This window comes from Lissotriton vulgaris, chromosome 1_1 (genome assembly GCF_964263255.1).
Source record: "Lissotriton vulgaris chromosome 1_1, aLisVul1.2, whole genome shotgun sequence".
Classification (NCBI taxonomy): Eukaryota; Metazoa; Chordata; class Amphibia; order Caudata; family Salamandridae; genus Lissotriton; species Lissotriton vulgaris.
Window position 1 is genome coordinate 277,088,230 of NC_141685.1, and position 26,424 is coordinate 277,114,653.

General features: G+C 45.2%; 1 protein-coding gene across 3 annotated transcripts in view; it reads left to right on the plus strand.

Annotated features, from left to right (window-relative positions):
* The window catches only part of BEST4 (bestrophin 4), a 136,992-nt gene that overhangs the window by 90,248 nt on the left and 20,320 nt on the right, over positions 1-26,424 (plus strand). For 2 of the 3 annotated variants that reach the window (XM_086936124.1, XM_086936126.1), the window contains exons 5-6: positions 866-1,020; positions 4,316-4,393. In XM_086936124.1, coding sequence (XP_086792250.1) covers positions 866-1,020; positions 4,316-4,393 — 233 coding nt within the window. The remainder of the gene's footprint in view (positions 1-865; positions 1,021-4,315; positions 4,394-26,424) is intronic. The other variant, XM_086936129.1, reaches the window with a different exon arrangement.

Here is a 26,424-nt window from a genome sequence, read left to right on the forward strand (position 1 = left end):
GGTGTTTTTCCTTATTTACAAGGCTGCGTTAAGCCATGTTATTAACATGGCTTAAAGCAGCCTTGTAAATAAGGCCCCCTTACATGCTACCCTTAGCCTGAAAGGGGTGGGAAAAGGGTGTTGCAGTGGGCGTTCCACCGCAACAACTATTCATTTTTGCCCCTATTTACAAGGATGGCGTAAATAGGATGTAGCGCCAAAATTAAGACCAGAGAAAACTGGTCTTAACATGATGAAATGAGGAGAAATGATTAATTTCTCCTCGTTTTTGCTGTTTCTATGAGTGCTGCATTGTGTAGCACACATAGAAACAGCAAAACACCATGAATGTTTATGTGAAGCAAGGTGTCCTTCCTGCACATAAACATTCATTAAAAAAATGACGATTTGCAACTTTTATGTGTGCTGTACAATGTAGCACAAATAGAAGTTACAAATCGCCATTTGTGATTATTTATGTGCAGGAAGGCACACCTTCCTGCACCTAAACAATCAATCCATCAACGCAGGCACCCTTGCACTATGGTGCAAGAATGCCTGTGTTGGCGCTAGGCAGCTAGGTTCAGCGTCAGCGCTAGGGGAAACGCAGGGGTGCACCGCATTCTTGTGAATACGGCCCATCCCTGCATTTTCAGAATGACGAAGCGTTGTGGTAGCAATTTTTGCTTAATGCCATGCTTCGCCATTCTAGCAAAAATATGCCCCATTGCTTCTTCATGTCTCTTATTGGAGGTAGATCACTCCTACCTGAGATCTGTGTGACTTCCAAATATCACAATGACGTCTGCAGAGAATCACCAGCGTTGAGGGAGTGCAAGGCCAGACCCAGTGATACAATGGCGTAACCTTGACTTGTCCATTACAGGATTCATGACGCGGGATGAACTCAAGAAGTTTGACAGCCTTCACTCAGATTTCAACAAGTACTGGATCCCTTGCGTGTGGTTCACCAACCTGGCGGCCCAGGCCAGGAGGGATGGCAAAGTCAGGGACGACGTCGCCCTCCGCCTTCTGATTGACGTAAGTAGGCATGCACAGGTGGACTCACTAAAAGATACCATTCAGGTGACACCACAACTGACCAATTACCTGTCCTACAACATCCAGGCAGCATTCAATGAAAAATGTGTGTCTTTTAGTTGCACCAAATTTTGTTACACTGGTAAGGATCACAAAACCATTCTAACTGCTAAAGTCAAAGGTAATTTTAAAGGACGTTTGATGTCTCAAAAGGTCTGGGTGATGACCATCTTAAAAACATGAAAGTTTACTGGACCGGGAAACCTAGAAGAATTTGTCCACGGCAAAGTGCACCACATGAGAGAAAACCATGGAAATCGGTGTACAGAGTTCAATATCCCCAGTTAGTCATCATTCTGAGCACTTCAGCTAAAATCAGGGTCGGCCTTAGGCATGTGCAAGCTGTGCACCTGCACAGGGCGGCCAAACCCCAGGGGCCGCCACGCCAATATATATCCTTAATATAATAATCCTCTGAGGATGGATACATATTTGTGTGGCGGCCCCTGGCAGGGATTTGGCAGCCTCTGGCTCTGTTCCACTTCCAAACACCCTGACCCCCCCCCCCTCTTCACTGGCCTCCGCGCTCCGCCCCGCACAGACCCCCTCTTACGGGGCCCCCTACCTATGCTCCCTGCCCTGGGCCGCCATGAGCCTAGAGCCGCCCCTGCTAAAATAATCTCATATTGCAAAATACCAAACCCCATAGTACTTACATTTGCCCATCAAGACATTCCCAGACAGTTTACCAACATGTGGATGAGAAGACCCTCAGTGGTCAGTGAGGGTGAGAGGTCAAGCTTTCTTCTTGGAGGGTGACATTGTCAGATTGGTAGGGTGGGCACTTGGGCAATGGGCCGGTATCTGAGTTACAACTGTGGGCCTCTTTTCTAGGAAGAGTGGAGGTCAACTTGGACTGTTTCTGTGCAGTTCAGATGGCACCAGCGGCCCAGTGGGGGGCCTGAGCAGCCTTACCGGGACCAGATTAGCGTCTATTACCTCCCTATACCAAGGGGGCGGAGGTGTCATTCCCAGTCTCTCGCTAGGTCGGCCCATTAATGAATGCAGATTGAGCTGATGGCCTGAGCCGAAGTGGCCTCACTTATATTCAGGTGTGGGTCACCAGTGTGAACTAATGCGTGCACAAAGAGTCCTGGCAACATTGCCTTTTTTTTTACCTCAGTGAACTTAAGACAACATGTGTCTTTTAGAAATCCCACCCCCCTTCTTATCCTAATACTGAAGCAGTGTTTCGCGAAAATGTGCAATCCACAAATGTGGGCTGATTCTCACACAGCAGCCACAAACACTGTGTCACTTATTTACTGAAGTATGGCACTCTCCTACCCCTCTCCTTGGCGCAGAAATGTGCTGCTGTGCGCCACTGAGACACCTTTGCACCATAGTGAACCCTTCCAGTACAAAGTACTATTCTTTGGCACACGTTAACCCTTTTTCCTCTTTGTATGTGTGCTATAAAGTACAGCACAGTTGGTAAAGGAAGGAGAAATAAAAGCAATTCTCCTTTGTTGCGCCTACTTCAAATGGGCGCAATTTTCTGACACTAAACCCTTTCTACGTTACTTAGTAAATTGGACTTAGCGTCAGAAACCGTAGGTGGCTGCATGGCAACGCCCATGCACCACCCATGGTACGCCCCCTTGGCGCTAAGTAATGCAAAGCAGCGCTAAGCGCTGCTTTGCGTCACTTTCAAATTAATTCCAGTGCTAAACAAGTTTAGCGCTGGAAAGTAAATCAGTAATAAAGATTTTGCCCAATGTGCATCACTCTTGTGATGCAAAGACGATGTAAAATCGTATTAAATATACGCCGAAGTAACTTGAAATTTCTTTGTTCCCCTAGAAAAATGACTTGCTTGTGAACAAGTCTTCACATTATTACATGTAGCATATCTGAAATAAACTTCAGATAAAGCATCTAACTCAGAGAGGACAGGACGTGTTGCACTGTGGGAATTTTGCGATTCCTTACTTTTTCTTTCATACATACCACTGAGCCAAATTCCGATCGCAAACGCCGACATTCTGCGAATGTCGGCATTTGCGATCGCAATTTGGAATGATATATATGGCCCTTACTTATTATATAATGACAGTAATTTTCCAATAAAATTCAAGTGTTTAGGTTACCTTGCTCTTTTCCTCATGGAAGGAGGCAGGTAGTGGTAGTTGTTCGATGTGGAGTACAGTCAAGTGGACATACTGGGATGAGCTAGGTCAGTGGTTCTTCCCCAGTGGTCTGGGTACCGTTGGAGGTCTGCTAGGGCTAATCAGGGGGTCCACAACTGCTTAGAACTTTAAATAATATTAACAGGTTAACAAAGTGTATATGCATAAGCAAGATGTACAGTTAAAGCATTTAACACATTCTGTAAATGTGAAGGAATTTGAAATTGGAGGGTAAAAATGAAGTAGGTATCCACGGTTTGATTGGTGGGAGCAGAACAAGAGCAACAAAAAGAATATAGTATGGACGATGAGTGGCCTCTATTGAATTTAGAATAGCTCCAACCTTCCAATAAAATACAAATTGTGGGTTATGTTATATTTGCTTGATGCAAGCTTGTTTCTATTTTTGTGTGCATTGTTTTGTGATTCAAATCCTCAAAATTACTTAGGAAGGGGTTCCCAGATTCAACTAATGACTCAATGGGGTTCCCAGATTCCAATAATGAATCAGTGAGGGTCCCTGGATTCCAATAATGATTCTGTGGGGGTTCACAGACGTTCACCTGGTGGTATGCTGTATGCTATAATCATAGACTAGACAGAGCTTTTGTTTATCCTATTCATTTAGTTACAAAATGCCTAAATTTATGGTCACCTATCACAAAACACGTTTCTCCCAAACTCCCATCCAGCAAGAAGTTACCCAACCTCCGTGACATTCCTCAAGTTTAGCAACATACCCTTTTGCATCCGTTTATGTCAACTTTGTTTACTTTATAAAGATTACAGTATTTTAAGAATTATACTACTATTTCTTTGTATTTGTACCGGCATTCCACTGCAGTCATGTATATTTGGCATTTTTTCTTAACAAGTTTTATTCAATGTTTAATTGTTCATTGATATGGTTTTATATTGCTTATTGTATCATTGTATATTTATACTTTCTGTTTCTTCAATAAACTCATTTTTGAACTAAAGGTTAAGAAACACTAAAGGGCATTAGAGTATCATTAATGATCTTTGTATCGAATAATTTTGCAGGATGACACACAATTTGATGGCACTTCCTCAACTTCTCATCCATTCTTTTTCTGACCTGGCAGGAACTGAATAAGTATCGGGCGAAATGCAGCATGTTGTTCCATTATGACTGGATCAGTATCCCACTGGTGTACACACAGGTATGTGCCTTCCTCTTTCCTCAGTCCATCTTTGCATCTAGAACCTAAAGCTGATGAACCACCCAGGAAATTTTGACATTCTCCATTTATCACCATTTTAGAGCACTTCCAGCAATACAAAAGGGGATATCTACAACAAAATGTCAGTGTGTGGTGTTACGCCAAAATTGGTAACGCTGTGCTCTGACATTTTTAAAACGCAGAGATGCGCCATATTTACAAAAATATGGCACACCCCTGTGTTTCCCCTAGCACTGGCGCTAATAAAGCTGTTAGCGCCAGCGCCCGCACCCATTCATCATGTTGCGAGGGTGCCTACACTGCAGGGGCAATTGTTTATGTGAAAGGGAATTTGCTTTTTCTATCTTCTTTCTATGTGTGCTGCAGAATGCAGAGATAGCAAGAGCAAACAATTAGTAGAAATTAATAATTTCTCCTAGTATCGCCAGTCTAAGACCAGGTATTCCCTGGCCTTCGTTTTTGGCACTGCCCCAGACATGTAAGGATACTTTGGGGCAGATGTATCAAACGTCTTTTTTTTTGTCGCAAACGCTGCGAATCGCAAAATAGCAGCGTTTGCGACAAAAAAATCGGAAATTGCGATGTATCATTGAAATCGCATCGCAAACTTAAGGAATCGCAAAATAGCAGCGTTTGCGACAAAAAAATCGGAAATTGCGATGTATCATTGAAATCGCATCGCAAACTTAAGGAATCGCAAAATGTGCGATTCCTTAAAATTGGTCAGCATTTAAGGAATCACAAATTGCGATTCCTTAAATGCTATGTATGAAGCATTCAGGTTTTGCGAATTTACACTAAGAAATCAAAAATTACCACCAACTTGTTGTTGGTGTTAATTTGCAGATTCTTTTACAAATGCACTTTTTGACATTTGTAAAGGAGCCATGTGGCGCTCATACATGCCCTTAGGGCATGTATGTGCGCCATATGCGCACACATGTAAATTTCAGGGGGCGCAGCAGGGTGTCCTTAAGACACCCTAGCACCCTTGAAATTATTCTCAATTTGCGATTAGCAAATTGCGAATCGCAAATTGAGAATAACTTCCCATTCCTTCCTATAGGCCTCCTGGCCCATAGAAATGAATGGGAAATTATTCCTTAATTGCGATTAGCAATTTACTAATCGCAATTAAGGAATTTTAAGAAATCACTAAAAAATAGCAAATTTTAACATACATACCATTTTGCTATTCTCAAATAGCGATTCTCAAAAAATCGCTATTAGAAAATCGCAAATAGGTATTTTGATACATCTGCCCCTTAGTGAAGAGTGAAAGGAGCCTTATTTACAAGGAGCTGTTAAGCCAATTAAGTGGTTTAATGCAGTTTTGGAAATAAGGAGAAGGTGATATAGCAACCAGAATGTCCTTAAAAGTGCCCCAAAGTTCAATAAAATGATGGTTCTGGATATGCCAGTCGTTTGTGGTGGCACAGACATGCAGTACTGTAACATCTCGCCTTTGTAGGTCCATCGCCTTGGTAACCCAAAGTGAGGCCAGGTATCCAGGAGGACACTGAATCCTTCCTTTTATAAGATTGGTAAAAGTGAAACCATTTGAGCGATCTATGAAGTACATAGCCAGATGAGTACTAGCGAATAACACAGGATTCAGAAGCAGGGTGCATAAGGACCATGATGGTTTGTTCCGGTTCACAACGAGGGACTTGGGGTCAGGTGTAGGGGAGGGGGCGGCAAGGTGCAGTGCCTTCTGCAATAACTACTGTGCAGGGGTGGTTCCTCCATTAGGGCGGAGGGGCGGCACCCCACTGTTTTTTCGAAGTGCTAGAAGCACAAACATAAAATGGTATTTTTCAAATACCATTTTATGCTTCTGCTTCTCGTGCTGCGAGAAAACAGAAGACAGGGGTATGCCTGGTTGGGGGCGGGCGGGAGGGTATGTCTGGTTGGGGGCGGGCGGGAGGGTATGCCTGGTTGGGGACGCGGCGGGTGGCAGGTCGGGGAGGAGTGGCTTGCACCACTTTGACTACCTGGGGCCGATCAAAGCAGTTATGCGCACTCTACATTTTCTCTATATAGGCTGCATGCAGCCTACATAGAGAAAATGGCCTCCCTACAGGTGCCTGCTGGGCGCTGTCCGCGACTCCGCACCAATCACAACGCTGCCCTTGCAGCGTTGTGATTGGCTTACAGGAGGGGAGGGAGCATGTCTGTTCCTGTTTCTGTTGAGGGGCAGGAAAAGGCAGGACCCGGCCCAGGAGCAAAGGCAGCTAGGGACCCAGTCAGGTAAGTTTTATATTTATTATAACCCCACCGCCCGGTGGTAACCCCCGCATAAACCCTTATGTGCCCCGCCCCCCCCCCCACCCATGAGTATTACGAGCAGCGACTGCTACTGTGACATAGAAAACCATCTGGTGGCTCTAGTTGCACTTAACACATTTTGGAAGAAGCCGGTGCCAGACATTAAGAAGTAATATTATGGATATATAGGGTTTATAATGATAGTTTGTAGTACTCTTGTTAATGGCGTCCAACCAAGTTTAGATCGCTAAAATAATCTTTGACATGGTAGCCGCTTTGTCACTCTTGTCGATACCACTGCAAACTAATATGATATTTGGTAGGGCGTGGCTATGCAAGACGGCTCCCGTTGGCATCATCATAATCCTCCTTCATCCTGGGGACTAACTACCTTCTGTATCCCCTTACACCTATTAACTACAGTGCAGAGACTCTCTGTGGCTGCTGGTGAGTCATTTGTGGTTCAGAAAATCCAATGGATGAGACCAGGCGGACTGCGGTGAGATGACAAGCGGTGTGGCGCTGGTGTGAGAATCGGCCCTTGTGTACCGAAGGGGCAGCTGGCATTGGCAGTGGAGGTCTGCTGGAGAGGAGACCAGGGCCCGATACATCTCGGTGACCCGAGGACCATGCCTGAAAGCTGAGAGGGCTGTGTGGGGAGGACAGCACGCTGTCAGTGGGCTGAATTGGGCCGTGAGAACAGACGACATGACGGCGGCGAGTTCTTCAGGGTGGGACGCCTGAATAATACAGCAGCTAATGTTGAGGGAGCACTGTCACTGGGGCCCGCAACAGTGGGAGCCCAGGGCCCTACAGGTGTGGAGGAGGAGTGCCAGTGGATGACAGAGGCATCTTTGAGGGTGCCTAGGCCCTGGCAGAGGATAGCAGGACATTGCTGCATGTGCGGGCCGGATTGATGGTTGAGACACGCCCGGGCTCTGAAGAACCGGGGTTTAACCCAGCGGCGTCAGGGGCACGCCTAAGATCTTCGAGTTCACCTGTCTTGGTATACAGAGACACGGAATTCTTCTGGATGGCATTAGAGACCACGTTTATTAGCTGCAGCTAGTAACAGTGATCCTAGAAATACATCACGGTGTAAATTCTCAGGAGACTGCTCATTTTATTAAGGCGAGACGTCTCCTTTTATACCCAATATTCACATTATAAATGTACACCCACTGCACAAAATTCTAGCCAATAAGGTTAATTTTCAAACAAAGTATCACATAACAAAAACTCAATTTACAGTATCCCAACCCAAAAGTTAATTATTAGGAATGTCCCAAATTCAATCACCGCAAGCCGGACAAACCTATAATAGAAAGCATAGCCCATGTAATGAAGAAACATAAAAAAGAAACAGTAACAGATGCTGAACAAGATAAGGCATGTGCAAGGAAACTAAAAGTTAACGATGTCCTGAACATTGATTGTCAATCTCAGACACAGATCGATCACGGAAATTGGCTTTGCGAGGTCAGTTTCAGGTGAAGAGGTCAGTTTCTTACAGTTCATTTCAGAGACAAAAAGAAACCAAGTTAATGTATACATGAACTAAGAAGGCCAGGCCACTTTGTTCGCCAGGCTACCTTCACAGGCCTACGTGAGGGCAACACAAAATGGTGGCACAGAACAAAATGGAGTCAGACTCGAGAATTACAAAACCTCAGACCCTCCTTTTGCAATTACGTAGGCAATAACCTAAGATTCATGTTAATCTGCATCTAGGTCTATATCGATATTCATTAGGTCATCAAGATGTTGCTGTAGCATCATCTTATTATTCTCTACTTCTCTCGGGACAGGTCTCCGAACACACATAGTAGCACAAAGACTACAAATGGCGGGACCACACTGAATGCAAAGACAACAAGAGAAAAGGATGGTTAAAACCATACCAAGGAATGTCAGAGTCTTCCATCCCCATTTGGACAGCAGTCCCCAAAACCATCCCGTCAATGACCAGTCTCCTTCGTTTACATGGATAGACTCAGAGATTTTATACAATTTAGAGATGGTTTGGTACACTGTAGGGGCATTATCTGGCATGTAAACACAGCAACTGGATCCAATCAATTTACATACTCCTCCTCGATCTGCAAGTATGATGTATAATACCATACGGTTCTGCAAAGTCATAAGGTGGTCAGCTTGAAGCTCAGCTGTCACATCACTAAGAGCACCTGCTGTCTCATTAATAGTAGCTTCAACAACGCGGACAAGCTGTTGAATATGCCTACTATTGATCATAGGACCCCAAAAGGGCAGGAAGCCCTTGAAGAAATCTCCTACTTCGCGTGCTGCAGTATCTTCCTGATTGAAGACACCTCTACCATATCTTGTTCTATGATAGTCTGAAGCAGTAGTTTATGTAGGGGGAAGTAGAAACGCCACATAACACGTTCCTGAAAAATCAGGTGGCAACCATGTGTAGGCTCTGTCCTGACAAACAAAATATGTGCCTTTAGCTGGCACAAACGGTAGAGAAGTCCGAGATGAATAGATATAGGTTTGAGCACACACACTCTTACCTAGCTGAGCTTTCGGATTCCGACCATTACCTTGTAAACAAAAATGGCCTCGGTGGGGTACAATCCAAATAGGGGGAGACCTTTTTCATCTCTCCTTCTCTGTCAAGCTGGTACTATATCCAGTCACGTTCTAACCAATGTAAGCCTGCACCTCATCCTTAGGGATAGCATTATATGCATCAATATCTCGGATCATAGCTACTATTCCCCTTATCAAGGCACTATTGCTCGAGTTATCTTTAAGGGAACGTAAGGGGCGTACCTCATTTGCATAGATAAACATTGTCTGAAAAGCCCACACAGACCCATTAAAAGAAAAAGGCAAAACCAAATATGGCATACCTTTATCTGTCGTATGAGGCATAAGACCACAAACCCAACAATTAGTGGTGTTTACTACTAACTGATGCTAATGCAACAACTGTATGAACGAGTTGTTGACAAATTCTGATCTCCTTGTCTGTTCATGTTCAGGCAACGTATAAAACTGGCGCAAAGAAACAGTTGTGAAAGAAAGCATAGGTTGGGAGGTGGTGCAGATATCTGTTGTGTAGCATAGGCAGTCCAACCTACACAAGCTAACGTGATACTTAAAAACATCAAAAAGCACAATATTATAAAGCATTTGCTATGTATAAATGTACAAAATCTTGTCTTAAGATCTATTCTCTAAACATCTCTTTCAGTTACAACAGACTCCATCCTCGAACGTGCTGCTCGCGGCAATTTTCCTTCTTCACTCAAGTGTGCGTCCAGGCGTCCTAGATGTCCCTAGAACCGCAAACCTTTCGTCAATACGCGGGCCACCCCTTAAGTCTTATACCGCGACCCTGCAGCTGAACCCGGATGGTGGTTCGAAAAAGAAAAAGAAAAATAGTCTCGTCTGAAAGAGTGTAATTCACAAAAAAATTCAGATTTTATTTGTCCTTTTTAGACCTTAAGTTGTAGCGTTCTTTACCAGGCACAGTTTGATCCTGAAAGAGTGTCTCTGGGTGCGTTGTATCAAGTCTCAAACACGGCGGCACAGCTTCTTGCAAGACTTCATCATCCGCACGTTCTGACTGAGTTCATTCCAGATGTGCATCGCTAAAGGGTACAAATCTCGGAACCCTTTCACTCTCGGAATCGGCAACACCTTCCCGGACCCACTTATCATACGGTAAGGGCAAAGGAATCTTCTTGCAATGGGTACCATGTACCAAATTTTTCTTGCCGAACACCTTAATAGCAGTCCGAGTTGATAACATGACTTGGTATGGACCGGTCCATCTTGGTTCCAAGTTCTTTGACCTCTGGAAATTCCTGGTTAGAATCCAGTCGCCAGGTTGAATCGTGTGGCCTGCGTCTACAGAAACTGAAGGCACAGTGTCATGGACCTGTTGGTGAAGAACACTCAATTTAGCAGTCAAATCATGTAAGTAGTCAACCAACATAGGGTACTCAATATCACTGTACTTCTTAGGCCTCGGCACACCCCAGACATTCGCTGGACGTCCAAAAACAATCTCGTATGGGCTAAGTCCCACGCGAGAATGTACTGTCGTTCTCGTGGACAAAAGTGCCAATGGTATGGCATCGGGCCATGTAAGACCAGAGCTCGCTTGCACCTTGGCCAACTTCAGCTTCAGAGTGCCGTTATAGCACTCGACCAGGCCTGCTGACTGGGGGTGATTCGCAGCGTGAAATTTATGTTTGATACCCAGAACCGCACATACTTTCTTCATAATCTGACCCACAAATTCACTTCCATTATCACTCCATACCATCCTCGGCAAGCCATATCTGGGAAAGAATTCTTTGAGCAAAGCCTTGGCTGTAGACAAGGCAGTATTATCCTTTGGGGGTAGGCCTCTATCCATCTGGAAAAGGCACAAACAACCACAAGGACATACTCAAGTTATTGCATCTTTCCATATGAATGTAGTCTATCTGCAGCACCTCAAACGGATACGTTGGAGGAGCAAAAGGACCCGCTGGAGTTGGGGTTCCCTTTCCAGGATTATGCATCAAGCAAATCATGCAGTGTTTAACCAAATTCTCAGCACACCTAGGAATTCCACCATTCTGCCATACCAGAGCCAACAACTTACATATCCCTTTTGAACTAATGTGAGCCAACCCATGAGCCATAGTAACCACCGGAAGCACATATGCATCCGGCAACAACCATCGCTGGTGCTCTGACAACTCAACCCAACAGCCTGTTGAATCCAACATTCCCGTACTCTCTCTCCACATACTCAATTCTTTCTCATTAGCTTCTGCCTGAATCATCTTCACACTTTCTGTTGTATCTTCACACATTCCTCCTTCCACAACCCATCTGGCAGGACCTGCAACATACATCCGACTCGTCACATCTTTCGCTGTTTCTCTCACTACTTCATCTGCAAGCGCATTCCCTCGACCCACATCATCCGTAACCTTCTTATGCACACTACACTTCACTATCGCAATTTGGGTCGGCAAAGTAAGTGATTCAAGAAGTTCACTCACTAATTGTCCATGCTGAATTTTCGTACCATGGGAAGTAAGAAATCCTCTCTCTTTCCACAAGCGGCCAAAACTGTGAGCCACGCCAAATGCGTATTGGCTATCAGTATAAACATTCACTCTCTTTCCTTTTGACAACACACACGCTCTAGTCAATGCTATCAACTCCGCTGCTTGCGCTGAATTCTGTGCAATACGTGCTGTTTCAACAATCGTGTGCAAAGTTGTGACAGCATATGCTGCAGTCGTCTCTCCATTCGGAAGCTTAAAGCACGAACCATCTACCCATAGGGTACCATCAGGATTCGAAAGATGAGTATCTTTCAGATCAAATCTACCCTTCGTTTCCTCCTCTGTCCGGAGAAAACAGTCAAGCTGTTCCTGAGCATCTGTCTCTACAAAAATCGGCAACAATGTAGCTGGATTCAATGTGTTGCACCGCTTGATGTGCACATGGCTAGCCAAAAGCGTCAACTAAGTAGGTCACTTCTTGGCGGCAATACTGCAACTTAGAAGGTGACACTTTATGATGAAGGTCAGACAGGTGTCGCAAAAAAGAAAGAGTAACTTCTTTACAAATCTCTTCATCATCAGCAGCAACCAACAGATCATCAACATACTGGATAAGAGTAGCACCAGAAGGCAATGCAAGAGTATCAAGCTGAGTTTTCAAAGCCTGACTATAAATGGAGGGACTCTCACAATAACCTTGAGGAGCGCGCTTAAACCGGAAACTGCGGCCTCCTAAAGAGAAGCCAAAAATATCCCTACTTTCCTCAGCAATCGGAATACTGAAGAAAGCGTTTTCAGATCACTAACAGAAAACCAAGCAGCTGAATCAGGGATCATAGTCAATAAAGCATTAATGTCCGGGACAACAGGAAACTGTGGCATAACGATCTTATTGACCTCTCGAAGGTCAATCACAAACCCATACACAGGTTGCTGAGAAGAGTCAGTACGCTTAAGGACAGGCAGAACAGGACTGTTACACACATTACCTCTAGTTTCTTCAACCACACCTTTCACAACCAAATCATAGATAATCGCTAAAAGAGCTCTTTCGCCATTACTGGAAATTTTATACTGAGGAATGCGAGGTAATTTAGCATTCGACTTAAGGATAACAACGTAGGGTGGAATCTACAAGAGACCAACATCATTGGGACCTGTAGCCCAAAGTGTATCAGGGAGAGAACGCAGTTCCAGTGGAAGGCGATCCTTAGACAGATACATCGGGGAAATCACTTTCTTACCCACCGTAAGATGTACTCCCGATGGAGAACAATGTAATGTTGCATGCAATCTTTTCAACAAGTCCAAACCCAACAGATTCTCGCCACAGCCAGTCGTTAGAATAAGGGGAGCCTCCAATTCACAGGGACCAATAGAAAGGGGCAAAGGACAAAAAACCGGGTTACGAACTGGGGCGCCAGAAAATCCTACTGAAACATTGGTCAAGCCAGACAAAGGTGCGCCAGGGAGTTTAGAGTGCATGATAGAACTCTTTGCTGCACCAGTATCTAAAAGAAAAGGTTCTGCCACACCTGATGTAATCACTTCAACATAAGGTCCACTCTGGTCTACTGGAACTGACACCCTCCCTTTGTCCATGGCTGTCCTAACTATCATTAAAACCAGCACTCTCACTTCCAACATAATAATCATCAGTGTAGTACTGAGCGGACTGGATGGTCGGAACATTCTGTTGGTCAAAATAATTCATAGAATTCTGAGGGGAAAAGGAACGTTCATTCTGAGGAAACGTACCACGTCCCCTACCCCTAGGTACTTGTTGGAAACCACCACGACCTCTCAGACCAGACATACCATTCGCACGCTGTAGCAAGATCGGGCAACTATTCTTGAAGTGACCTTCTTCTTTACAATAAGCACACTGATTAGGGCCTAGCGGGAGTCGCGAAGCAAAAGACTCAGGCTTCTGCAACAGTTTCTGAAACTGTGGGGGTTGCTGAAACTTGGAAGGTTGCTGAAACTGACGCTGATTAGGGCGAAGCGGATAAGCCTGCAGCAGAAGAACTTTCGTTTTAAATTCTCTAGTCTTCTTCTCTACTTTATCCTTCTCATCTTTATCTCTCTTCTCATAGTATTGTGCAGTAGCCAATATCTGGGCCGAAGAAGAAACAGCCCATGAACTCTCAGAGTCCTTTAACTTATTAGAAAGTTCAGGAAGTAAATTAAAAACAGACTTATCTACAAACAACCTCTGACCACCTCTGTACTCATGTCCTGACCACTATGATCAATGAATGTTTCCTCAAACCTAGTGAAGAAGTCAGACACACTCTCGTCTTTTGTTTGCATGCTGCTAACTTGTCCCAATTCAGCCGCAGAGGAGGCATCATAGTTTTCATTAAATTAATAATCCTACCAGGTAGTTCTGCAACTAAGGGTTCAGGTTTGGCACCTCCTACCTGCCGACCATCTGCAGCAGTAATATTAACCCACGTATCTCCTAACTCTGGCACGTGATCCTCGTGTCGGATCTTCGCCTACAAGGGTTGACGAACTACATTACCCATCAACATATCTATGTCAGCTAAGTTCATAACACACGCATCACCTGCCTGAGACAACTCCTTGTAATAACCAGCAGGATTTTTACGGGGTCGGGCAAGGTCTGCTTAAGAGCCAGGACCTCAGCTCTCTTCCAAGGGACATGCACCCACACTCGCTGAAAATGAGCCGGTGCAGCCGCAATACCATGAGCGGCATTAGCCACAACTGCCTCTCTCCATACCGGGGGAACCTCTCTCATAGGATACTGCTTCACTTTTCTCCTAACAGAAGGGTCAGGTTCGAACAATGACGGAGGTGGAAGTCTAGACCTAAAAGTGAGTAGTGTCTCTACCGCTTCCTCAACATTGGAACATACTATCGTCCCTTTAGCAAATTCAGACTGAACATTAAGCAATTCCAGTGGAATTGAACCCAACTCATTATGTTCCCACTCCTGACGAAGGAAGGTACACATGAGATCAAAAACATACGTTTGTTTTGGTGCCTCCCACTGTAGGAAGATATCCATAACCACTTGTGGACTGCACTTGGAGGTATTCGAAACCCATCTATGAGCAAGGAGATCTAACACTGCCCGCTCTTCGGGACCAGGGAGCTGACTACGTCTCTGCTTACGTTCAGAAACAGGGGTCATATTCAGTGACCCAAAGAAAGGAGACAAAAGACTAGCGACAGTCTCAGTCATTCGTTGCAGAGCAGAAGGAGAAGAAGTTGACATGAGGACAGGAGACAAAGTGTTTTGAGGTGACAGAGACATAGGGACAGAAATAAGAGAAGTTGAAGATAAAGGAGTGTAAGGCAAAGGAGTTTGAGGCAAGGCTGGTGACAAGGCTGGCGGCCCTGGAGGGGGCTGCGCCGGGGGAGGAAGAACCACCTGTGAAGCAACGGGTGGCTGAACAACAACAGTGGGTTGAACGACAACGAGGGGTGCAACAACTGGAGGTAACGGAGGTGCAGTAGCACCCTGCACATAAGGGGGTGGTAATCTCAGTAAATGTGAATCAAAGGACCCTTTTCAGGGTCTTCAGTCACATTTGAAAGGGGAGTGGCAGAGCCGGGTAACATTTGTCAATGGCCATGCAATGTTGTCTATCTGACACTTCAATCGCACGATCTTCTTCATCTTCCTTAACCTGCCTACCAGCTTGCATTACCGATATATTCCTTTCCTTCCTATCTCTCTTAGCTTGCTTAATTTCTCGCTGTTTGGCTTCCTTACGCCAAAGGCGGAAAGAGTCAAACATCGCCGGCCGGGCTTTCTTCATAAATAGCGCAACTTCTAGGTTATCTAAAACATCCGATTCAAAACTACCATGTTGGGGCCATCGTAAAACACCATCTTTCCTTGTATAACGGACCCATACTTCATTAAAGGTAATGGGGCCTACACCATGCTTTGAATAGAGCTCATACTTTGGAGTTCCAACCGGAGGTATCGGACATGAGTCCTCCAATCAGGAATCCCTATTACAACTACAACAAAACCATTTCCTAAATTTGCTAAAACCAGGCATCTTTTAGCTCACTAGTCTTGGTTCAAAATTCAAGGGGTTATCAAAATTAATACACTCGCAAATATACGAACCAGTCGGCTTCGACTATTGTAATGGCCGAATCAAAACCAAGAAACAAAACAAAGTCGTGGGAGCGACCCACTTATACTTAACCAAAATGTCTGTCACGCCACCAGAAGACCGTCTAACGTCTCGCCTTACAAATGATCACAAGAGGATCCAAGACAGGGCGACAGTCAGGGCAGCAGTCCTTCGCAGCCGTTGGAAGGGGGAAGCCTCGCAGAAAAAAACCTTCGGTCCACGTCGACATGCAGGGGTCGATGAAGTGGCGCCCGTCCTCCAGAATATCCTCACGGGGCTCCTCACAATCTTCGGGCTTGGACCAGTACCGCTGAAGTCGCCCCACATTGAGCACCAGTTGAAGAACCGGGGTTTAACCCAGCGGCGTCAGGGGCACGCCTAAGATCTTCGAGTTCACCTGTCTTGGTATACAGAGACACAGAATACTTCTGTATGGCATCAGAGACCAAGTTTATTAGCTGCAGCTAGTAACAGTGATCCTAGAAATACATCACGGTGTAAATTCTCTGGAGTCTGCTCATTTTACTAAGGCGAGACGTCTCCTTTTATACCCAATATTCACATTATAAATGTACACCCACAGCACAAAATTCTAGCCAATAAGGTACATTTTCAAACAAAGTATCACATAACAAAAACTCAATTTACAGTATCCCAACCCAAAAGTTAATTATTAGGAATGTCCCAAATTCAATCTCCACAAGTCGGACAAACCTATAATTGAAAGCATAACCCATGTAATGAAGAAACATAAAAAAGAAACAGTAACAGATGCTGAACAAGATAAGGCATGTGCAAGGAAACTAAAAGTTAATGGTGTCCTGAACATTGATTGGCAATCTCAGACAAAGATCTATCAGGGAAATTGGCTTTGCGAGGTCAGTTTCAGGTGAAGAGGTCAGTTTCTTACAGTTCATTTCAGAGTCAAAAAGAAACCTAGTTAATGTATACATGAACTAAGAAGGCCAGGCCACTTTGTTCGCCAGGCTACCTTCACAGGCCTACGTGAGGGCAACACAAAATGGTGGCACGGAACAAAATGGAGTCAGACTCGAGAATTACAAAAGCTCAGCTTCAGAGGAGAGAGGAATCCTGTGCCCGCCCTGTGTGAAGAGGCAATCACGGTGAAGGAAGGCATGTATGGTTGGACTGCAGGTTAACAGGGAGCCCCATTCTGGACTTCTTATGTGGGGGCCTTGGACGGAGACGGCTCTGGTCACTGGCAAGAACTGATATTGACCGTGGAGGTAGGGGGTCACCTCTATTGGTGGTAGCCCTTACTGGCAGCATGATCTGCTCTTACTGGGCCTTCTGGAGGTGCATGTGGTAAATGGTGGCACAACTCCTTTCTGGGTTTCTGGTCAGTGGACTCGTCCCTGAACTGGGACCCTTGGACCTCAGGGGCAACGGGTACTTAGTGAGCTGGCCTCTGCTATCTGGCCCTTGGGCACAGAGATCAGCAAATGTCACATTCCTCACACTTGAGATTGTGGAGCACTAGGGGGACCAGCCTGTTCCCGACGATGGGAGAAGATAAGCCTGTGAAGTGTGTGCAATCCAATATAATGGACAAGTATACTCTTCTGGTGATGACAAATGGGGCTGCTGGAAATCAGGACAGGCAGGCCCGGACTGAGGACGCGAGGGGCCCGACCATGGCAGACATTATGGCAGAACTACAAGGGACACATGAGGTCATGTTGAACATGACTGACAGAGTCGCAATCGAGGTATGACTTCTAAGCAGTGATGTACGGAAAATATCAGAGAGGGTCACGGACGGTGAGCGCAACAGTAAAGAGCCTGAAAAGGAGGTGTACTCCCCCAATTAGACTGTTGTAGTGCCTCAATCCTTACTTGTGGTGGAGGAACAAATTGAGGACTCGGAGGTTAGGTCCTAAAGAAATTAACTGCGTGTTGTGGGCTTTTCTGAAAGAGCAGAGGGGCAATCTGCTGAATCATTCCTGGAGGACTGGATTGTGAACTGTCTGAATCCCAAGCTGTCGAAGTGCTTCACCACTGAGAGGGTTCACCGGGCACTGGCCCCGGGTGCCCAGACTGGAAGCACCCCTTTGCGCCATTGTTGCCTGCCTCATTAATTTCAGGGATCGGGATGCCCTCCTCCAGCATGTTCGCAGTACAATGGTAGCACTATTATGTTAGTCCCGGACTACACTCATAAAGTACAGGATCTCCGTAGGGATTATCTACCAGTCAAAAAGAGGCTGTGCAACCTTAACTTTCAATACAACATCATGTTCCCAGCTAAGCTCCGGATGCAACAGAATGGTAGGGTGTACTTTTTCACCTCATCTGGCGAGGTAGCTCACGGGTTGGATACTCTAGAAGAAGGGCCCCGGAGACAGCATGTAAGCTGTTGGGCTTGTGGTGGAGGTGAGCCCAGCCGGCAGTTGCCCCGTCTGAGGAGGCATTCCACTGGCAAAAAAGCTGAATCTGGGATGTGTCAGATAGGGAGGATCCTAGTGCCACCTGTTGGAACAATGGAAGATTCCAACTGTGAGCCAGACAGTAGAGACTAATTCTTGAAGCATAGGGGTGATCGGGCTTCCCTGAATGAAAGCACAGATTTACGAGGACCTAAAACTACTGGCTTCCTGGATGCCTGTTTGCCTTAACAAATAAGTTTCTTTGCAGCATTTTATTGTACTAATGTTGATTGAAAGGAGAAGTGCTTTTTGGACTCTTAATGTAATCACTGTGTGGCTGGTGGTATAGGGTGCTGCGATTTGCTTTTTTATTTAATCTGTTCCTAAGGTGGTCAGTATGAGTTGCGCCAGCGGGGGTCAACGAAGGAGTACAGTCCCATAGGGGGGGTTTGAGCGCCTTTGGCCTTGCTCACCAGGTGGGATGCTAGGCCCTCAGCTTGGTGCAGTTGGTGAGGTTCAGGCTTTGGCCTCCGGGGAATGGGCCGGTGGGTGTTCACTGTTGGCCTGGATGTTCGAGTTGTTTTGGGTTCTTGGGAAGTTCTTTTTGCGGGATGTTGGGAATGTTGTTGGTTTAGAATTGCTCTATGATGTATGGTCAGGACATACGGTACAATGCAGGTGTGGGGTTGTGAGAGTGGGGAGTGTGTGTAGTGCACTGTGGGACATGAGAGTGCGGCCTCCTTTGATGGGATGGATGCTGTTTGAAGTTTTATTGTGGAAAATTAGGAATCTGCATTTTGCTAAAGGTGTGAAGCTAGACACTTAAGGGAGATATGTGATTGTGTGCAGTAGTACGCTAGATGCTAGAGACATATGCTTGGTGAACATTTAGGCTCCTAACGTGGATATGCTGGATTTTTTGGGACTGTGTTGAGTACTGCTGCGGAGCATCTTTGTCCAGAAGTGCTGCTGGCTGGTGATTTAAATTGTGTGTTGGATGGCAATTTGTTTTCCCTCGAAGACTGACACTATACTTGCAATGACGAGTGCCATAAGGGAGGTTATGAGTGATCTGGGGTTACAGGATGAGTCGAGGGTTCGTTATCCTCCGGGTCACGTATATTCCTGCTTTGTACCTGCAACGGGAACTTATAGGCGTGTGGACTATTGCTGGATGTCTGGAACTATGATTCAGAATATTGCTAATGTTTCCTATTTGGCGAGATATCTATCTGATCATTCCCCCTTGTTCATCTCCTATCAGGTGAGCAGAAGAGCCCCAGGGTGACACTATGGAGGCTAAGAGTTGAGGCATTGGCAAACCCGGTTTTTGTACATACTGTGGCTGAGGTACTGGATAACTAATTTGAGGGGAATTATGGACGAACGAATGCGAGGGCCACAGAATGGCATGCTATGAAGGTGGTACTGTGTGGGGAATGTATGAAGGTGTTGTAAGGAGTGAAACAACAGCTTTCTTGGATGCTTGCAGTCCTGGAGAAGAAGCTGAGGGGGATATTTACATGAAAATGGTGTGGCACTACAAGCCATCTTGCTGCACCGAGTTGCTTCTTTAGCAAAGTGCAGGGATGCATCGTATTTACAGCAATACGACATATCCCTGTACTTTCCTCCTCACTGGCACACAACTGTCTGCCTAGAACCAATGCAGGCACCTTTGCACCATGGTGCAAGGGTGCCTGTGTTGCAGGGGTGATTGTTTTTGTGCAGGAAGGGAACACTTTCTGCACAAAAACAATCATTGATGGGTTTCTTCCTCCTTCTATGTGTGCTGCACAGTGCAGCACATACAAAGAGCAAAGAACGAGGAGAAAGACATTTATTTATTCAGGCAATTTGTAGAGCGCAACAAATACCCGTGGGTGTCTCAGCCTTGAGGACATAGATGAGTAAAGGCCGCAGGTTGTTTATTGAGTGAATAACCAAGTCTTTAGTAGCTTCCTGAAGAAGAGCAACGTAGGGGAAGATTTGATTTGTGAGGGGAGGGAATTCCATAGTTTGGCCGTGGCTACGGTAAATCTTTCATCTCCCCAGGAATCCTTGTGGGTGCGGGGAACCGTCAGGAGATTGGCCGAAGAGTACCGTAGAGTTCTGCCTGGTGTGTGTGTGGACTAGGCTCTCCTTAGATAGAAGGGACCTGGTTGATGCATTGCTTTATAGGCTCTGCAGAGTGCCTTGAATTTAATGTGGTTGGGGGTTTCACCTTGTTGCACCACTCCCAGGAGAGGAATTAGAATCTGACGCATTCCCAGGTTTACAATACCTTAAAAATCTGGGAATGCAACAGATTCCATGACTGTTGCATGGGAACACCCACAGCAACACCCATGGAATGCCTCTTTCACGCAGAGTAATGCATGAAGGGGGGCCATATTTACAAGACCATGAAAAGCCATGCAGAGTGGCTTTGTGTGGCTTTGTAAATATGGGCCAGCTCAATGCACCACTGGAGCGTCAAAATAAGTGACTCTCCAGTGGCACAAGGGGCTTGTAAATATGCACCTTGGTGTCCTCGAGGAGAGTATGGTTGCAGCGATTGGTTGAGTGGAAGGAGTGCTGGTGGGATTTTTTGAAGATATGGATCACTTGGATAAGTTTGCCTGCGCCAGATATAGATAGCCTCTCCATGTGGAGTGGGAGAAGGCTAGCAGGATGCTTACCATGCTTCTCCACAGCAAAAAAAAAAGAAACCCCCGGTGGTTGGGGTCCAGAAGGTGCAGGAGCGGGAAGTACATACCCAAACGGGTATTACTGAGGTCTTTGCAGTGCATGTACAAAAGATATATGCAGCGCCTGCTGAGTCCCTGCCTATGGTGATAGAGGCATAATTTACTGGTTCACAGATTGCCTCCTTTTTGAGAGGTGGCAGGGATGGTTTAGATGCACCTATAACCTGGGAGGCGATAGTGGTCATGATTTGGGCTCTGAAGATGGCTAAGGCCCCAGGTGATGACGGTCTGCCAGCTGAACTGTACCAACATAAGGCTGACAATTATGCAGGCCACCTGTTGGTGGTATATATTCAGGCTTGCTAGAGGGGTCTGTTATCTGAATCTATGAGCGAGGCACTCATTGTCATGTAACCTAAACCGGACAAGGATACTAAGGAGGTAACTTACTATAACCCGCTCTCGATGTTAAATGTGGATATAAAAATCCTCAATAAAATGTTGGCATCCAGGTTGCTGGAGCATCTGTTACAGTTGGTAGATGAGGACCAGTGTGGCTTTATTCTGTGCACAAACACATTATGTAACCTGCGGAGGCTATTGCTCATCATGCATGCTCCCATTTTGGAGGACCACCACGACACTCTGGCGCTGCTCGACATAGAGTAAACATTTGATTCCCTGTTGTGGGAATTCTTGTGGTGAGTACTGCGGAAGGTAGGCATTCTGGAGTGGTATATCACATGTGTGCAGCTGTTTAATAGCACCCAGGTGGCAAGAGTGCATGTGGGCGAGACAGTATCGCAGCGCTTCTTTTGTATCAGGGAACCAGGCAGGGCTGCCCACTGTCACCACTAATCTTCGTGTTGGCGATGGAGCCCCTAGTGTGCCGGCTGCATTCTGTGATGCAGGGGATTGGGGATCTATAGACGTATCTGGTCCCTATTTTGCTGGCTGTCCTGTCAGAATTTGGTGAAACCTTAGGGTTGATAGGGAATCATAAAAACTCAAAACTGTTCCTGCTGGGAGAATTGGGTGGGAGACCGGTGCAGGATTTCCGCGTCTGGACCTTCCCTGGGAGATGTCCAATGTCTGATATCTCAGGACCAGGATTGCGTGTGAGGCAGCGGCGTTTGAGGCTTAGACGATAGGAAGGGTGCTAGTGGGGCTAAAATCCATGGTGAAATTCTGGAACACTCTTTGGTTATCCCTGATGAACAAGCTGGCGTTGGCGAAAATTCTTATTCTGCTGCACTGTCAATATGTTTTTCGAGGGGCCATGTTCGAGATCCCTTGGAAATATTTAGTTAAAGTGGACAAATTGATTGGCCTCTGGGAGGAAGAGAGTTGGCCTGGCCACTCTCAAGCACCCTTGGAGGAACGGGGGCCTTAAACTGCCATACCTGGCCCTCTGTCAGCTAGCAGCTCAACTGTAGCATGCGGTGCATTGGTTTGATGAGGTACAGAATTGGAGCAGAGGATACTGCTTGGTACGCGTGCTGGAGTGCCCTTGCAAGAACCGTCTTGATGTTGGGGGCTTGGGTTCCGGACCCAGTGCCGTTTATGGTCAGGCAGATGTGTTGAGCCTGGTAGAGGCAGTCAAACATGTATTGCATCGTCCTCCATACACACCAGATATGTGCATTTGGATGCTGCACCCATTTGCACTCATGGCGAAGACAATGGGGCCGATTCACAGAACTAACTTAAGACAAAATCCTAAACTTACTACTTTTGGTATTCACAGAAGTTAGAATTTTGTCTTAAGTTTGTCTTAAGACAAACTGAAGACAGACTTAAGACAAAATCCTAACTTAAGTCTGTCTTAAGTTTGTCTTAAGACAAACTTAAGACAAAATCCTAACTTCTGTGAATACGAAAAGTAGTAAGTTTAGGATTTTGTCTTAAGTTAGTTCTGTGAATCGGGCCCAATGTCAGTAGATAGATGGCAAGCCGGGGGGTGTGACTCCCTGTGAGACGTATACCCGAATGATCAGTTTATTTAGCTGAAGCAGTTGTGTTGTTTGACTTGGGGACCGGACACTTTTTTCGTTTTGCTAAAATCACGGCGACAACCTGAAAAATGTGGCTTTCCTTCCTTGATGTCCCACGGGACTCACAGACATTGGGGATACTGCTGAGTATGGCTGGGGGTCAGAGGCTGATCTGGCATGTCTATAGGGCGCTGCAGGAAGATTTACCTTTGTATGACCTACCGGTGCATAATAAGTGGCATGAGATTCTGGGTGCTCCTCTTTACGAGAAAGAATGAGAGGGTGTCCGTGAAGGAGACCGCCATGAATGCGAAATTTAAACTGCTTCAGTATAATGTAGTCCACCAGGCATATCTAACCCCAACCACAGTGCATGCAATTTACCGGGGGTGTTCGACCTCCTTTCCCCAATGTGCCAGGCAAGGGGTGGATTTTCTATATATCTTCTGAGAGTACCCCACATTGGATACTTTCTGGCAGACTATATTGGAGACCTTGAATGCGGTTACTGGGTGGTCCATTCCCAGGAATGTTGGACAGTGCCTGCCGGGATGATCCCGGCTCGACAGGAGTGAGTTGAAATCAAAGGGGAAGGAAATATCGAGATTGACCGATATGGAATATTTAGCGAAAAAGAAATCAATAACACATATGATGGGCGCTTGGCTAAATGAAAACTGGTTCCCCTACCTAGACATCCTTCCCAACCGCGGCCTTAGGCAGGAGATCTTAAGGCTGAGGGTTGGTTTAAACCCATTGTTAACAAATAAAGATAAACAAATAAAGATCTGAAAAAGAAATTGTTAGATCAAAATGGATGTTGTAAGTGTAATTTGGGGTGCAAAGGAGACCTGGTACACATCCTTCTTGATTGCCTGTTATTATTGGAACAGCGGAAACTGTGGTTACGACCCGTGTTCCTAAAATATGCTATAAGCTCTAGAGCGCAGGCAGCTAACTTATTAACTGAAATACCCACTATCGATATTGCGATTGCTCTTGGGAAATACATAAAAGCAGCATTGAGTGATCTGAGAAACCGGGAATAACATGTATATTCTAAAGCATTTTAAATTAATGAAATTAGTCTGGCAGAAGGAAGTATAATGGGTTTTATTCATAAATGCTGAATGCTAACTTAAATGCAATTTTATGGTTGTCGACAAAGGAAGAAGCGTGTGTAAGAGTTTTAACTTATATTTGACGGATTTTATTGTTATAATGTTTTAACCTTTTGATACTCTCTTGCACCTGTTTAAATGACTACGGTCATAATAAACATACCTTTGACTTTGACTTTGACAGGAAAAACATTTAGCAGAATATTTTTCCTTTTAGGTTTAGTACTTCCTAAGCAGAGGGTTGTCATTAGATGGTTGTCTCCTACGCCCTGAGGGTGACTGATTGGCTGCGACATATAGCTGAATGTGATGTAGTTGAGGAGAGCCATATGCCCAAAACACCCAGAGAAAATTAGCTAGCGGACAACCTGCAGGCCTAGCCAGCAATGCTTGCGAAGCTTCTGGCGTCTCCTGATGCCCTACCTTTGTGAACTGCGGGCTGGAAGAGGGGGTGGGGGGGTTAAGATGCTTCAATGGAGGGCTGGGATTGGTAGGTGCTCATATTGTGTGTCCTAGTGCAGAGCCATCTCTTCGCACAAGCTCTTGCATAAGATCATTTCATTAGTTCACCATGTAGTCTTTCTATGTGATATGGTAGAGCATGTTGGACTTGGGGGATGGGGGGTTGTTTTCTTCAAAAATGATATGCGATGTGATATGTTTGTCATATATAAATGCCAATAAAAATGTATACTATAAAAAAACTAATATGATGTGTGTCCGACTACCCAACCATCTTCCTAATTTAGGAACAATTTGGATAAAGAGAACAAGAACTTACAAGCATCTGTACATAAACATCCCATCTATGCCATCACGGAACACCCCATTCCACCGACAAAGCCCTTGTGTTATTGACCTTACAGAGAGGAGCACCCCAACACAAAGGGGACTTTGGCGGGCGGGAGCCCTGACTGATTTACGCCAGGGATACCGTTTGGAGCACACTGTCATAAATACATTACTGATTAACAGCTAGGCTCTCGCGTCACCAAACTTTAAAGGAGGCTCTAAGTCTATACTCAAAGAGCCTAAAGCCAGATAGGATGGCGCCAGCTGTTGGGATGTTATGTTGCATGCATGCATACATACCTCAGCAATAAGGTGCTATGGGCCTTATTTTTGAAGCCTTGCAACACTTTTGCACCGCCGATGCGTCACTCTTTGTGACGCACCAGCGGGTTAAAAAAATGTGCCATGTTGCGCCCTATTTTCAAAGTGACGCATCAAGGCAGATTTGTCACTTTGTAGACTCCTGTGCCAAATTATACCTGCGACAGGTATAATGTATGCAAGGCAGGCGTTCCGACGCAGGAAAGCCTCATATAAGTAGAGCATTGAAATCTATAAGATTTCAGTGCGCCACTTCTAGGACGCCTCTGCGTCAATATCTTACGCCTGCCTCACAGCAGGCGTCTACGACTGATGCCGGCCCCTTCACATGGGGCTTGTCCCATGTAAAAGGACACATTATTGGAGTTGCATTTGTTTTCAGACACATCCCAGCAATGCAACATTTTTGTACCTACAGATACGTCAGAAATACTGAAGTATCTGTATTTCCTTGCGACGTGGAGCCCTGTACATTAAATACAGTGCATCTATTATGTCACAAGGAGGGCGCAGTGAAAACTTTTGCATCGCTGTTTTCACGCAGCAATGTGAAAGTTTTCATGAATGAGGCCCTAAATGCATATATTTCATGTGAGCCATGGATTATGACAAAAAGGTGAAAAGTTCCAGGATGGTGTTTCAGCCACTTCTTACAGCATGAGAGAAAAATACTGTAAAATCTTTTTTTGCCCTTGTGCCAATACCATTTGCTCCATTTAGTATCACACAAGCTGCAAAATAGTCGAAATGATTTTGCACTGTTTTGCACAAAAGCAAAATTCCTACAATGGCAATCAGTCTCCAAGTATTTTTACTGAGCATACAGTGTGATACAGTTAAATCAATCTCTCTTAATTCGAATGTCATCGACAATCATAAAAGATATATATACAAAATATAAAAGCATACACATCAGTTAATAGAACGACAACACAGAAATATTTCAGCCCAACAAAACTGGATTTCTACAGCAAAATAATCCAAAACAGAGATATCACAGCTTAAAAATCAAGATTTGTGCGGTGGTACACAGTTGCGTTGAGAAAACTTCTCTTTCTAAAACAGACATCAGTACCTGATAGCGATTGTAAAAGGTTAAGGGCAACCCCACACTGTTTTAAATCATGAGCCTTAAAAAGCAGTAATAAATAACTTGCTCTAAAAGATTTATATAAAGTGCAAAATATCATAAAGTGCAACAAGGATTGGGAGGAAACATTATCACAATCACATTTCTTGTTAACTAATGGGCACATGTATCATTGTCAATTGCA